Source organism: Paroedura picta, chromosome 10 (genome assembly GCF_049243985.1).
Source record: "Paroedura picta isolate Pp20150507F chromosome 10, Ppicta_v3.0, whole genome shotgun sequence".
NCBI classification, from domain to species: Eukaryota; Metazoa; Chordata; class Lepidosauria; order Squamata; family Gekkonidae; genus Paroedura; species Paroedura picta.
This window is the reverse complement of record NC_135378.1, coordinates 65,878,872-65,893,829: the sequence shown is the minus strand read 5'-3', so window position 1 is coordinate 65,893,829 and position 14,958 is coordinate 65,878,872. Positions and strand designations below refer to the sequence as shown.

The 14,958-nt window shown below is 43.1% G+C and overlaps 1 protein-coding gene across 14 annotated transcripts in view; it reads right to left on the bottom strand.

Annotated features, from left to right (window-relative positions):
* Positions 1–4,410: 4,410 nt before the first annotated feature.
* ZGRF1 (zinc finger GRF-type containing 1) overlaps positions 4,411–14,958 on the bottom strand; it is a 36,301-nt gene continuing 25,753 nt past the window's right edge. For 13 of the 14 annotated variants that reach the window (XM_077300572.1, XM_077300571.1, XM_077300567.1 and 10 more), the window contains 11 exons: positions 14,627–14,741; positions 13,304–13,560; positions 12,788–12,947; positions 11,576–11,653; positions 10,903–11,050; positions 9,649–9,776; positions 8,396–8,519; positions 7,346–7,522; positions 6,883–7,017; positions 5,813–6,074; positions 4,411–4,824 (listed from right to left, as the gene is read on the bottom strand). In XM_077300572.1, the coding sequence (XP_077156687.1) occupies positions 4,676–4,824; positions 5,813–6,074; positions 6,883–7,017; positions 7,346–7,522; positions 8,396–8,519; positions 9,649–9,776; positions 10,903–11,050; positions 11,576–11,653; positions 12,788–12,947; positions 13,304–13,560; positions 14,627–14,741 (1,733 nt within the window). In that variant the 3' untranslated portion in view covers positions 4,411–4,675. The remainder of the gene's footprint in view (positions 4,825–5,812; positions 6,075–6,882; positions 7,018–7,345; positions 7,523–8,395; positions 8,520–9,648; positions 9,777–10,902; positions 11,051–11,575; positions 11,654–12,787; positions 12,948–13,303; positions 13,561–14,626; positions 14,742–14,958) is intronic. The other variant, XM_077300574.1, reaches the window with a different exon arrangement.

Genomic DNA, 14,958 nt, shown 5'->3' with positions numbered 1-14,958 from the left:
AAGAAATCTTTGCTAAACTTAAAGGTGCCCTTGGACTCAAATCTTGTTGGGCTACTTCCGACCCACACGGCTGTCCACTTGCATCTAAGGTGCGCATCAGCACACCTACAGACCGGCTGGGGCTCCCCCAGCGACCCAGCGCCTCTATAACCTCGTGGGTTCAACAAGAACACCTATTCAATCCAGAGGGTTGGGGCCAAACGTCAGCAAAACGCCTTCCTTCCCTCCCTCCCCCCTTCTGTTTTTTTTTTGGCATGGAGTTTTAACTTAACCTCCAAACCAACGCCTAAGAACTCTTTAGGGCAGGGGTAGTCAAACTGCGTCCCTCCAGATGTCCATGGACTACAATTCCCAGAAGCCCCTGCCAGCATTCGGAATTGTAGTCCATGGACATCTGGAGGGACGCAGTTTGACTACCCCTGCTTTAGGGCAAAGAGGTCCAAGCCTTATTCCGTGGCAGTCCCGTCTCCCCCCTCCCACCCCCCCCACCCCCAACCGGCCTCAGTTTCTTGGTTCCAGAAGCCGCTCGACAGATGGGCGCCCTTCTGGGGTCTCACCGGGAGATGCCTGTGGACCTTCGCAGCTCGGAGGCATCCATTGATCGCCGCGGCCTCTTCGCCTCCCCCGCCCCCGCCCAGCCCAATCCGGAGTCTTGGCGCCGCTTGTCGTCGGGGCGATTTGCATGGCAGGTGCAGGACAAGCCTCCCCGGAGCGGCCTTGCAGCGCCGCCCTGCCCCTCCCCGGCCCTTTCCCAGAAGCGCCAGCCCTGCGGGACCGCGAGATGCCGGTCCTCCTCGCGCCCTTCTATGGCCGTGGCCAAAAGAACAGCCGATTGTGAGCAGAGGCGCCCCCTCTCCTCCCGCCGCCCCCAAGAACCGAGCCTGCAAAAAGGGCCATTGGGCGAGGCGAGGCGAAGGTGCGAGCGAGCGGGCGAGCCGGAGCACTAATCGCTGAACCAGGAGACAAATACGATTACCAGCTCGGAGCCTTGAGTCAGAAAGTCTCATAGACTTTAAGATGTTAATCCCCAAGCTAATCCTTCCTTTGGCGTGTCGGAATAGTGCAGCCACAAGAGTTGTTTTGTTATTTATATTGGCGTTTAATAAAACTCAGGCGGCGCTGAATGGGCTGCCCACTCTCCAATGGTAATTAATTCCCCATTTCAGTGACCCAATTGTGCTGGGATAGAGCAACGGGACAGTCCCACTGCCCCAGCCCGCCTTTGTGCGGCTTACACGGCTCTCGTGCTTCAACAGCTATGGAAACCCCGGGCTTTTGATGTCATTCAAGGAGTTTTCCTTGGGCATCTTCTAAACTTCAAGGACTCTTTTCTCTCTCCCCCCCCCCTTCCCGAAATGCATGAAAAGCAGGCCTGGCTTGACCACCTCTGTAGAATTTAATGATTTGTTGAAAGGTCCTTTGGGGGAAGGGGACGGAGGGGAAGGGCGGGGGAGAGGCAAGCACATCTCTGGACAACCTGACAGGTTCTTATCGAAATAATCTCTCTACTGACCCTGGAGAGGCAGAACTTTTATAACTTACTCGGTATTCGTTCCTTTACATCAAAAGCATCAGTATAAACTGATCCCTGTGGGTACCCAAGGAAGGGAAACAAAAATTATTTATGATTCGCATCACGAATCTGAATATAACAATTCAAAGTAAGTCCCATTGATTGCAAAATTGCTGCCCTGTTAAATATATGTCATAGGATGTTCCATGTGTGAAGTCCATGGAAAACGCTAGAAAGCCACGAGGTTTGTTATTTTTAAATTTTCTATTACATTTGTGGGGAAAAAGAGATTTGGGGTTTGTTATTTTGGTTTGAAGTGTGTTTTAAAAATGTTATAATCAGCCACCTTGGACCACAAGGAGGCAGGATGCATTTTAATAAATAAATTACTAAGCCCATAGTTGCAAGCTGCTTTCAACCAGAAATCAGTTGCAAGTAAAGAACTGCACGCACATGAGTATCTTGCAGCGCCTTCTGTAAAGCTGTCCCAGCGCAACTAGTGCTACTATGTCTTTATACCCGTCCAAAAGAAAAAAGAAAAAAAAACCCTTAGCAAGTCACAGAAACAATTCAGAATTCAACTAAGAAAATACAGAGTGAACCATATGGCCAGGGTATCTTGAGTTGGCTGCATTTTCCCTCAGACAAAGAAGGGATTGAGAGTTGAAGGAAAGGAGGAAAAAAAACCAACTTTCCGGCTGATGAAGCTGTTGTCTGGAGGCAATGATCCCAAATCTCAGGTCTTTATTCCGAGCTCCGACTGAGACGTGATATGTCATATGATTAGCATCTTTCATATTTACAAGAAAAGGGGAGGCTGCCAGGCTTGAGAGAAAGGCGAGAGAGAAAAGGGGGCATATGCTGAAATGGATTTAGCATTTGAAAGAGAGAAAAGAGATCGGATAAATACACTTAAATGAGGATTTAGTTTTACTCCTGTTGAGTTCTAATGGATTGTTGATTGAGATTTTAGGGAGCTGGAACAGGAGTGTCACCAGTAATTTAAAAGACGCTATTCAGGCTGCTGCTATTTCTTCTTCTTCCATACTTTGCTTATTAGCGTCTTCGGTGACAGCTTTGGTTAAAAGAAGCCCTTTAGAGGAAATAAAATAATCAAATATGATAGCGAAGCTTTCCCTTCAACTCGAGTAAAGCAGGCAGCAAAGTCTGGAGCCCCGTGAAGTTTTGTTCCCTTCAGCACAGCTTCAATGTCTTTTGGCAACCGACTGGCATGGCATCTGAATAATTATCTTAAATTCATGTGAGATTATGCAAATGTTTCTTTCTTTCTTACAATTAGATGACCATCCTGAATTCTCTTCAGGCTGGTGTACGGGCAGCAGAGTACACTGGCACCACCTAATGGACAAGATTTGGTGAGAAACACTGGATTTTTAGTGAGACTTTTTAACATTAAAAAAAGCCTCATGAATGAAATCTGTCAAGTCAAATTGCTCTATACATTCAGGCACATTTTTAAAGCCATCTTGAAGAAGGCTGTGATGCTATATATGGGAAAAAGTTAAATGACTGAGAGTTTTTGTGGCTAATCTTTAAAAGAATTTGTAGCATTTGTGGAAGATAATTCTAAGAACATATCAATGGCAACTTATGTAGGAGTAGAACATTACTGCAGAAGCAGCATTCAGAGACCTCTGGAAAAGCCTTTTAAACATTTTCTGTGCATGTTATTGGAAAAGGGATGCACAATAACTGGGAATGCATGTGAAAAACTCTGAACAGATAAAATGGGTGCAAAGAAGCTAAGGTCTCCCCCCCCCCTCGAGAATCGTTAAGGTTTTCATTGAACCCAACTTTTCAAAAGTTTAAATGAAACTTCTTTTCATGCATGATTCGTGTATGTTGCAATGCATTTTGGCTGCATTTAGAATAACAGTGTGATAAACCAGGACAGGCAGCATGACAGGCGAAAAAGTGTCAGAAAAGTACACGGAGGTTTGTAGAACGACTGGAAGATATTCATGCTGATCCCACAGATCCTCAGGTTATCCATCTAGTGACCCCCCCCCCCACTTGTCTTACAGATATTGGAAAGGCAATACCCAATTTAAGCATAAGTTGTTAAAACAGCTAACACTATTTGAATTTAACTGGACCTCTTTGTTTGTGGAAGGATAACTATATATGGCATTTTAAAATTTTATATCTATAAATCCAAGTGTGTCTCTCATGCCTTGTTTGATGATGGGCTGTAGACATCCCTATAAACTTAATCACTGTTAATATATTATAGCTCATATTGCATAGATCAATTGGATCAGAAATATAAAATGAAATTCAGAACAAGGAATTGTGCTGATTGTACAACTACTTGCCTTGTGCCAAATTATTATTATTTTAAAGTGACAAATTATGCAATCTGCATAAAATTTTAAAAACTGCCACTTAAGTTTTTTTTTTCTTGTCTTGGGTTAGACAATGTTAACTTGATACAATCACTTTTAGAGTTTATTTCTTAAAAAAAAAACCTGAACCATGAAAAACTTACAAATCTAATCTGCCTCTCCCAATATGTCCCCCAGAGAGCAATGTGCTCTAACACCAATCTGTTGGTAATTCCTGTCCCCAACCTGGTGGAATGAGTTGCATGCTGAAATCCGGGTCCTGACAGAGCTGTCAAAGTTCCGTAGGGCCTGCAAAACGGCACTCTTCCACCACTCTGAGGCCATTGCCCTGAGGCCTCCAGAAATTATATGGGCCTCTCTTCTTCCCCTTGGCTTCCCAATTCCCAGTCTGGTGAGCTCGGCCGAGGAGAGGGTATTTACGTGTAGGGGGAGGGGAACTGGTTTTAACTGTATTATTACTGTAAACTGTTCCAAGCCCGCTTGCAGGGAGAAGGAGTATAGAAATAAAAATAAATAAATAAATATCCACAATAATTAAAAACCTTCGTTTTATTCTGCTGTAGAGAACTTAGACACCAATACAACAATTGAAATAACCACTATTCAGGAAAAAAATTGAATGGGAATGCCAAATGACTAGACATACATAGTTGGGAATTATTTGGCTACCAAGCTTAATAAGTATCATTATTTTATTAACATTTTCATCCACGTAACTAAATTTAGATATACTAGTGAAATATTATATTTAAGAATAATGTTATTGACATTTGCACAATTTATATAGAAAAATATTTTATACGCCTGTTTTCTGTGAGAGTGATTTACTTCTAGATTTTTCCTTTTGTTTCCTTTCTTCTTCCTTCTTCCTTTCTATGTAAGATTTAAGAATGTCATTCAATTTCTGTTCACACTGGCTAGCATTCTGCAATCCATCTTTGCTTCCTAGAAATAACACAGCAATACTAAGCAATTATATATAAAATGGTCAATCTTAAAAAAGATACAATTGCTTGCAGAACAGATTTCTCCCATAGGTTAGGGAGAGCTCTAGAACTGGTATAAGATGCAGCATGTGTTGGTAGAGAATCTCTGGCAGGAAAGGGGAATTGGTGGAAAATTCTTCCCCCGTTTGCATGAGTTTATCCCTTTTGTTCTAAATACATTGCCCTGTGCCAGTACAACACATCCAAAGAAACGCAATCTGGACTTGCAGTACCTGAGTGACAATTGAGTGAGCCTTCGGGGAGGGCGGTATATAAATGTGAAAAATAAAATAAATAAATTCCTCATACCACATGCCAAATTCATTTTGAAATAAAGCAAGTTTCATAAACAAGTAAAGAAAACAGATGAGTATGTTGGCTGGACAACAGTGAAGAGAGATCCCAGTCAAGTAAGTTTAACTCCATCAGCCAAAGCTGCCCCTACTGATGAGAGCCTGGATGGGCTCCAGGAGTGAAGCCTTTGAGTGTGTGTGACAAATGTTGGGTGGGCCCTAAAGGCACCGCTCATGTTGGTGGCTCCCAGAGGAGAAGGGGTTAACAATTCTGTAGCATGGACTGGATGACACTATGGCTCTGTGCTGGAAACAGCTGCATTCCAGGGTGTGTGACTCTGTCTTTTGCCTACTGGGTAAAGTCTATTTCACCTGCCGATGCTCCAGGTGGGGCCCGAGGCCCCAAGCCCCACAACACTTGTTTCTAAGTTAAAATAGTTATGTTTAGCAGGACAATTACAATACCGAGAATGATGGCAGCGTTCTCGCAATGCTATACAACCCTACAGCGCAATGCGAGCCACCACAACACAAAATATACAAAAGAATCACAGATACGTCTTGACACACTTACAAAAATGGCTATTTTTATGGCTCCAATTCCCTGATACTTACATAACAAAAGCTCACTTTTTAAAAAGTACTCTGTTTTACCTGCACAGTGTTGAATGACACTTCCCCATAATTTGCTCTTTCTCAGACAGCTCAGATTTCCCACTATCAATAAATGCCGCTTCCCTCTGGTCAGGGCCACGTTCACTCTTGCCTCTGAGTCTATGAAGCCAACTTGTCTTGTTCTTACACACGATAACACAATGATTTCCTTCTCCGCTCCTTGGAAAGCATCAACAGTGGACACCTGGACAGCTTTAATTTGGGAAGCGTCGGCATCCACTGCAGCTAGCAAGTTACAAATCTGTAAGCAGATCAAAGGAATGCCATTTTACCATTTTTATTTGTATACTAGATCCCCCTCTGCCAGTATTCCTCCTAGATGACACACATGGTTTCTCACCCCCCTCCATTTTTATCCTCACAGTGACCCTGTAAAGTAGATTAGGTTGACAGACTGTTCTAGCCTTAATTTAAAAGATTCTATGTTTGCATTAAGCCCAGACTTCATTTTAAACAAGATTCTTTTTTAAAGAACTTGTACCTAAAATGAAACATATAAAAAATCAATTTGAATCCACAAAGTCCAATTAAAACATTATCCACTGATTGTTACAGGTAAATGAAAACTAGATTTTTCTATTGAGAAGAAATAGCAAGTTTAAAACTGAGTCAGATCCTTGCCAAGTACAGTGTGTCAACTTTTAGCAAAAGTACCAAAGTTAGTTTGTCTAAGGAAGATTAATTTGTCTGAAACAGAAGGAAAAATGGAAACATACATACACTTAATACTGCACTGGTAAATGGTCTAATGCAGGGGTCCCCAACCTTTTGGCACATGGGAGCAAAATTATTAACCTACTTATTTAGATGAAAAGTAGACCGAAGGAACCATGGAGACCCAAACAAACAATGTTGCTATAGTCTTTTTTGCAAGAAAGGAGCATTATGAACAGCAGTAGATGGTACCTTTTGAGGCAGGAAGAACAGTATGGGTCTGTGGATGATAGGTTGGAGGACTGCACAGAAAGAGGTCGGGGGCTGCAAGTGGCCCACGGGCTTCAGATTGGGGACCCCTGGTCTAATGGATTTTGTATGTGTGTACAACTCACCTTGCTCATTTGTGATTTATACAGGGTTATCACCCCAATCAGGGACCCCTTGATTCCACTGGCAATTAAAGACTGGATTAACTTGACAGTGAAAAAGGATTCTGCCATGTTGTGAAAGCTATTGTCTCTTTCCATCTGGAAAACAAGAAACAGACTTCAAATGACACAAGGCATGGCCAACCCAATGAGAAGCCATGAAGACTGAGTTCAATGGGTTTAGTAGGGTATCACTCTCCTTGGGATTACACGGTGGGTTGGAACAGGGTGCCATCGGTGTCAAATAGTTTGCACATAGGATAAAGGTTTTTAGCATATCAGTGCAACTGTTTCTAAACTCATGGTTAAAATGCTGTGGTTAACTTGCCTCTGCCCCAACACAGAAGTGATTTCACACACACAGCTCTCTGGGTTAGTTCCCTCTGGAGAAAAGGACACAGGATTTAAAAGCCAATAAAATGCCTACCTGCTCTAAGCCATTAACATTGTAGAAACACAGTGCTGGCAACCAGTCTATGAGAGAGTTTCGTTCCATTTCAGAAACGCCGTCCAACAGATTTCCATCATAAAACAAGTTGTTGCTTATGGCACTGATAGCTGGGTGACAACGGTACTGTATCCTGAGCAGCACTGGCTCATGTCCCTATAAATCGTCAAGGAGAAAAATGACTGAGAGGCATGAACATTGAAAGGGTTACTGGCTTGTCAGCCCTGGGCATTACAGTTATACTGTACAATATTTAATATTGGCAATGGGCACCTCTAGATTGGACTTCTGTAATTCCCTCTAGATTGGCCTGCCCTTGTCCTTGACCTGTAAACTCCAGTTGGTGCAAAATGCAGCTGCTAGGAGGTCCCATATCCAACCTGTGATGAGGCAGCTGCATTGGTTGCCAATCTTGGCCTGGATCAGGTTCAAGGTTTTGATCTTTAAAGTGGCGTGGGTACTACTTATATGAGGGCCTGTTAGTCTCCTTATGATCCCCGCAATGCCCTTTGCTCTGCGAGTATTAATCTGTTGGTGGTTCCTGGCCCTAGGGAAGTCCACCTGGCCTCAACGAGAGCCAGGGTTTTGTCCGTCCTGGCCCCGACCTGGTGGAATGAGCTCCTGGGAGAACTGAGGGCCCTGACAGAGCTGTCACAGTTCCGCAGGGCCTGTAAAACGGAGCTCTTCCACCAGGTACTGGGTTGAGGCCAGAGTAAGATCAAAGTGCCCCCCCCCCACCTCAGGCTAGAGCATGCATATTGTTGCTCCTCATCCTGGTTGGTCTGCTTAGGAGCTAGTGGATATTTTTGGCTGCCATTCTTGGAGGGCTGTTGGGGGTTTTATTGGGATTTTATCAATGTTTTTATTGTAAGCCGCCATGAGTCCTTGGAGAAGTGGTGGGGTATAAATCCAACCATACATTAAAGTATATATATATTTATCATTTCTACAGTGTAAACCAATGTGTGCCCTCCAACAAGGTTAGCATTACAGAAAGAACACCCTTTCAAGATGAGCAGGAGTACATACCATTAAACAGAGTCGGTCAAAAAGGGTTTGTTCCAAACCATTATCACATGTACTTTCTGACCCTTGAATGGTGGGTGGGAGCTGCTTAGGGTCACCAACCAGAATCAGCTTCTCACACCCAAACCTGCAAAGATAACCCATAAAGCATCACTAACGGCACTGAGTGAAGCTGCAATTAAAAAAGCCCCGTCAAATGCAGAAATGTCAAACTTTAATGCATGAGAAATGTAGGTACCCTTCAATTTTAGGTACCCATCAACTTGTAGCGCAAGATAAAAAAGCATGCTTTAAAACTCCCACTGAAATTCAATTGCAGAACTTTGAGATAGATGTGATTTGTGCTACAAACCCTCAAGATTTGCAGTTGTATCTTTTCCATTCAGTCCTATATCTGAAATGGCTTTTTACAGTCTACCCATATAGCCTCCACTGTCCTGAGATGCCTTTCTCCCAGTGTGAGGCAGAAATACAACAGCAAGAGTACAAATGTTGTGTGTAGGTCCTTATTTAGCTTACAGTCACTCTGGAAACTACTAACGACCTGTGTAAATTATTCCAGTTGCATGATGGGAGATTTTACGTGGTTTCCAGACTGTGCTGCCCAAACTTTTAACCAATTTTTTAACATAAGTATTTGAAGGGCTAGTTAATCCCTCTTTTAATGATACTGAAAGATTAATTATATTTACTAAATAATCATATCCACAAATAAGTCTGCAAATAATCTTTTGTCCAGTGACTAGCAGGCTGATCAGATTATTTCTCTACCTGTTGACTTGCTACAAAGGGCTAACACAGGCATTATGAGTAGAAGAGCAGAATTTTACATCCTGCTTTTCTCTACCTTAATGAGAGACAAAACCTTCCCCTCCTGACAATAGACACCTTGTTAAGTATGTGGGGCTGAGAGAGCTCTGAGAGAACTGTGACAGGCCCAAGGTCACCCAGCAGGCTTCATATGGAGGAGTGGGGAATCAACCCCAGTTTTCCAAATTAGAGCCTGCTGCTGTTAACCACACCAATCTGGCTCTCAGAGGTAACCAAGATGTGAGTGATCTTTGACTCACATAAGCTTATATCCTGGAAAGATTGTTGACCTCTAAGGTGCTACTGAACTCAAATTGTATTCGGCTACAGACAAACACAATTACCTGCCTGAAATGGTCAAATAGCTGTATTTGTAAGCTAGTTCCTTGGCTATAGTTAGAATGATAAAAGTACTAGGCTAATTGTGACATAAAGGGAAACTGTACCTTGCAATGGGAAGGAGGGATGTAGGTTCTGTCATCTGACTGCACTCGTCTAGCACCACTACAGGAAACGTAAGATTTTTCATGCAAGGGAATGGGCAGGCAGCACAGGTAGCTCCCACTATCCTCACCTGTGTTATTAGTGGGAAAACAGCCATCAGTTAAATTAGTTTGCACAACCATTCAGCTATGAAAAATTCATAATTCTAACATTTAAACAAAATGTACTGGTTCTCATGATCCCAAGCAGGTTTTTTAAAAGGCTGAAACGTTCCAGATCTTGGGCTGCCAATTAGGAATGGGCAGGGACCATTTCATGAGCCAAAAATTGGTATGAATTTGGCCCATTTTGAAGCACCCAAACTGATGTTCAGTGAAGGTGCTCTGTGAAGTTTCAGTTCACAGCTGACCTTTTAGGCTTAAATGGTGATAAACCCATTCCATCAGTTGTTTTTGCTGCATCCCACCCTGCTTCGAAGCAGGAAGAACCGAAACAGTCCAGACCGTTTCAGTTGGACAGCTGATGGGCACACCCACTCCACTGTTAGCTTGAAATGGCACAAAACAGCTGGTTTCACTTTCCCCCACTCCCAAGCTGGGGGAAGCAAAATGGACTGCTGAAGTGACTGCCCACCCCACAGCTAGCTTTCAATGGTTGTGAGCTCTGACGCCGGGGGGGGGGGAGTGAAACAGAAGGGTTAAATGGCTGTAAGCCTGGGTGGCCCCCACCCTGGCAGTGGGCCTCTAGTGGGTTACCAGGGAAAACAGAAGTCTGATCTGATTGGTAGGATTGGCTTAATCAATACAGTAAATCAAGATGGGTGAAGATTATCAAAACTCCCATAATTCCACATACATGCTGATTTGTTCATATTACATGGACATATAATGGTTGTAAGTTTACCACGTTAATTGGCAGGTGTTTAATCAGAATTATATGGAGACAAAGCATTATTCTTTAAAGCAGTGATCCCCAACCCCCGGTCTGGGCGGCAGGAAGTCAGGGGTGCCAGCGGGAAAGCAAGCGGAGCAGGGGTTCTGGTTGCGGCAGCGATGACCCTCGGCAAAAGACTACCCCCCCCCTGGGCCTCAGGAAAATTGTCAAGCGTCGCCCAGTCCCCGGTGATAAAAAGGTTGGGGACCATTGCTTTAAAGGACCTTAGTGTAGTACATCTCATTCCTTACCAATGCCCAACCATCATAGCACTCCTCCATGGCATCCAAACTGCCAGAGACATAATGTCATTTTATGAGTACCTGTTGCAGAAGAGCTTTGTTGGTGCCCAACCTGTGGTGTTCAATGGTCTTCCTCACATAATTTTTTTCTGCTGGGGTTAAATCCTCCTTCATCAGAGCAAGCAGCTCTTTCAATTGCTCACTTTCTGATCCCAAGCCAGCATGCAAGCTTTCAACACATTGTAAAAAAGTCAGATCAGTACTGAATACAAGCATTTATTTTCCAATTAAAGATTATTCGAATCGGACTGGAAGTGTTTTGGCTGCGACCAAGTAGACAAGCAACCATTAAAACTTAGAAAGAAGCTGTGGAGTCTTTAAAAACTTTCATTCCTTTTGCCATGCATATAATTAATATAGTAACTAAAGTGGCTTTGGCTGGCTTTCCTTTCTGCCAGCAGCACCCTAAAAAAATTGCTGCTGAAGATCTGACAGAAGTATGCCATGCATGAAACTCACCTGGTCTAGCCCAAGGCAGCTCCCCTGACCCTCAGCTGCAGCTTGTCAGTAGAGGTGGGGGACTGCTAAAAAATTCTTTCTGGAAGCTTACTGTGTTCATGCAGGCTGTGTTCAAACCAATAAGCACTGATGGCTGATTGCCGCCTCGTTGATTTCTCATTGCACATTTGATTTAAATTTTATAAAATATTAGAGATAGAAATGAAGAATGGGCTAAAAACTGCCTGAAAGTTACCTATAAGGAAGAATTGGCTTGGCGATTTTTCTAATACTTCCAACTCTAATGAATTCTTCAAATCCAAGGTCCAATAAGCTGGAAAAAAAATAAGGCACGAATTGAGATTTATTTGAAGGAATCGGAATAATTTTGATATTCTCTCTCCATTTCTTTTTCGCTTTCTCCATCTATTTTCAAAGTCCATGAGAATCTTCTGAGAGTGGTCAGTGTAGAGGTGGGGAACTCTACCAATGACTGAGATTCCTGTACTCTTGCAGAAAAATAATGGTAGGGGGGATGTAACAGAACCACCCCTTCCCTCAACATCAATGCAGATTATGGTTAGACATGTGCACTGCTCTCAAGCTGCCTGGAAACCACAGCAGCGGAATGCAGTAAGTAGGCAGTAGTCCTTGCTCAGTGGGTCAGAGAAACAAACATAGTAAGGGAAAAAAGGAAGATGAGCCTTCTTTTTTTTTGTCTCCAGAGTGAATGCGAGAAGAGTGGGTGAGTGTCTTTCCCTACATGACTACTTCAAGAACAAAGCCTCAATTGCCCCCCTTGCCTCTAAAGAAACTGGGCTATTGGTTAGGAGGGTGAGAGAAAAGGAAGGTTTCATGAGTTTGGCTCCCCCTCCCACGTATGTGCCACCTCCACCCCCCAGAAACAAAACAAAATAAAAAAATGAGGAAAACTTTTTGCATGTGAGAGCTACTTTTGTTAAGTTATTTGTTAAGGCTATGGACTTAACAGGCACTTTGGATGACAGACAACAATCTCAGATTCATTAGAAACTTGGAAAATGAAGGAACACAATAACATAGAATGAAAATATTTGTTTCTGTGCACAGAATGCCCATCTTTGAAATTAAGTCAAGAAAGTTATTCCTCGATTTTCCTCACAGCAGGGTAGCTTCTTAGTCAGAACAAGAAAGGGGAAGACCAACTACCTTAGGCTACTTGATAGGCACGGGGTGGGGAGTAAAGATTTAATAGCTGAAGTTGAATTATGTTATTGTAACACAGGGAGAAACTTGAATTATTTTCTAAACAGAGCAGTGATTATATAAACCAGGGGTAGTCAAACTGCGGCCCTCCAGAGGTCCATGGACTACAATTCCCATGAGACCCTGCCAGTGCTGGCAGGGGCTCATGGGAATTGTAGTCCATGGACCTCTGGAGGGCCGCAGTTTGACTACCCCTGATATAAACTCTTCTGGAGTTACTTACCACAGCAGTACTCTGTCCACAGCAACATTAGTGGAAGAAGAGATTAGTATTTTCCATGGTGCTAACCTTCTGCCAACAGTTGCTTCGCTGGTTTCAAAGATTTGTACCAGGAACAAGACAACAACGGCCAATAAATAACTTTTTCCAGATCCAAACACACCTAACATAATTTAACAGAAACAGACAAGGATGTTGTACACTGACTTTTCGGGCAGCTATTTTAACTGAAATGGTATCACTTCCTGAAGCGTTACTGGAGGTAATGAAATCAGAGACTTCAATGCAAAATGGCACATCATGTGATCTAAACTGCAACCAAATAAGTGGGTTCTAGGTCAAATCAAGCCTGAACTCTGGTAAAATGACTGAGGTTATCATACCCCCAATAACTGGAAGTGACTTGATGGCAATTAATACACACATGGACGTGCTTTCATATACTTTTTGCTATAACATCTTTTAAAAGCTCTGCACCACAGGGTCACGAGGCTAGAAAAATATTAATAAATAATTCACCGTGTATTATTGTTACAGGGAGGGGTCGCTGTTTCCCAGTTTCTTTCTCAGTTGGGTAAGATGCCATCATGTTGCCTATTCGTAGCAGTGCCATGGCCTGATCCTTATTCAGCTGAAATGTCTGAATCATCTTGTTTGCCAGACTTATGATCGTTTCAGAACTTAGAAGTCCACAATTCACTGCATTTGTGTTTAAGACGGGTGGCTTAAATTTTCGTTTGCTGACTTTGTTGCTACTTGATTCCTCTTTGAGGGGGCTAAAAAAAAAACACCAAAGGAAAGTTTAAGCTGAAACCAATCAAGTAAAAGAAACACACACAATAAGCATTAAAAAAAAACTAATCTCAAGATGATAATGCATGGCTGATTACATCATATTCTTTTTATGTTTCAGGCTAATTGACTCTCCCAATGCCATTCACCATTTAAATGCAATTCACTATCTGGGATCAACATACCTGAGGCACTGCCTGTCCTATGCCCCCTGAAGAGCCTGTCACTCTGCGGATACCATCTTGTTGGTCATTCCCAGTCTCAGAGAAGTGCGCCTGGCCTTGACCAGGGCCAGGACCTTTTTGGTCCTGGCCCCTACCTGGTGGAATAAGCTGCTGGCCCTGCGGGAGCTTCCGGCATTCTACGGGGCCTGCAAAACAGAACTCTTCCGCAAGGTTTATGGTTGAAGCCAGGGCAGTGAGGAAGATCTGAACAGGGCTCTCCTGATGCTAGGCAATGGTTAAGACCATCTGTTATCTATGGCCCCCTCTTCCCACTCCCTTTATTAGATGTTTTACTGGGGGGAATGGGAGATTGAGTACTACCACCATGTTTGTTCTGGCTTTGTTTGTTGTATGAGTTTTCCGTGTTCTTGGATTGTTTTAATGGGGTTTTATTGGAGTTTTAGCATGGACAATTTATAACCCTGCCATGAGCTGGTCTCAGGCGTGGCAGGAAATAAATTAAAATAATAAATTGCTAAATAACAGTTTCGTATAGTTTGGCAATGAGTTAGCAGAGATAGCATCTGTGACAAATGGCATACACATTCAAGAAGCTGGTGCCAGCTCAAAAGAAAGCTTCTTATTTCCCCTGACCCTTTGCCAATTCCAGCTGGTAGGTGAGTTTATCTGGCGCAATACAGCTCTAGAGTCTCTGCATTGTTCCTGCTAAGTCTCTTCCATAGAACCATGACTGTCATCCTGGTACCGACCACCATGTGCAATGATAAATCTCTGAGGGGAATTGACACCTCTTTTGTTTTCCCATCTTTTCCAAACGGCATTACAATTTAACGTATAAAATGATGTTGAAAGCAAGGCTACATACCTCGTAAGTAGGTGCTGCATTATTGGTAACGCAGCTGAATTGAAGTGTTCTTCGATGTTTCTCAAAGTTGTGAGTTCTGTGCTAGCATTGCAAACTAGCAAGGCATGAACAACCACTGGGAGAGGGAAGGAATAAGTGCTGAACAATTGAACTCAGCTACAGAAAGGTCTAGACTACAAATTATTTGGACACAAAGGGGAAAAGAGGATAGCTCCAACGGGGTACAAATGGATTTCCAACTTTGGAAATGGATTTTTCCTGCCTCCCCATTTCCTACTGTGCTTTGTAATATGCTGCTGTTGCGAGTTGGAGGACTGTAATATGATGTGAAA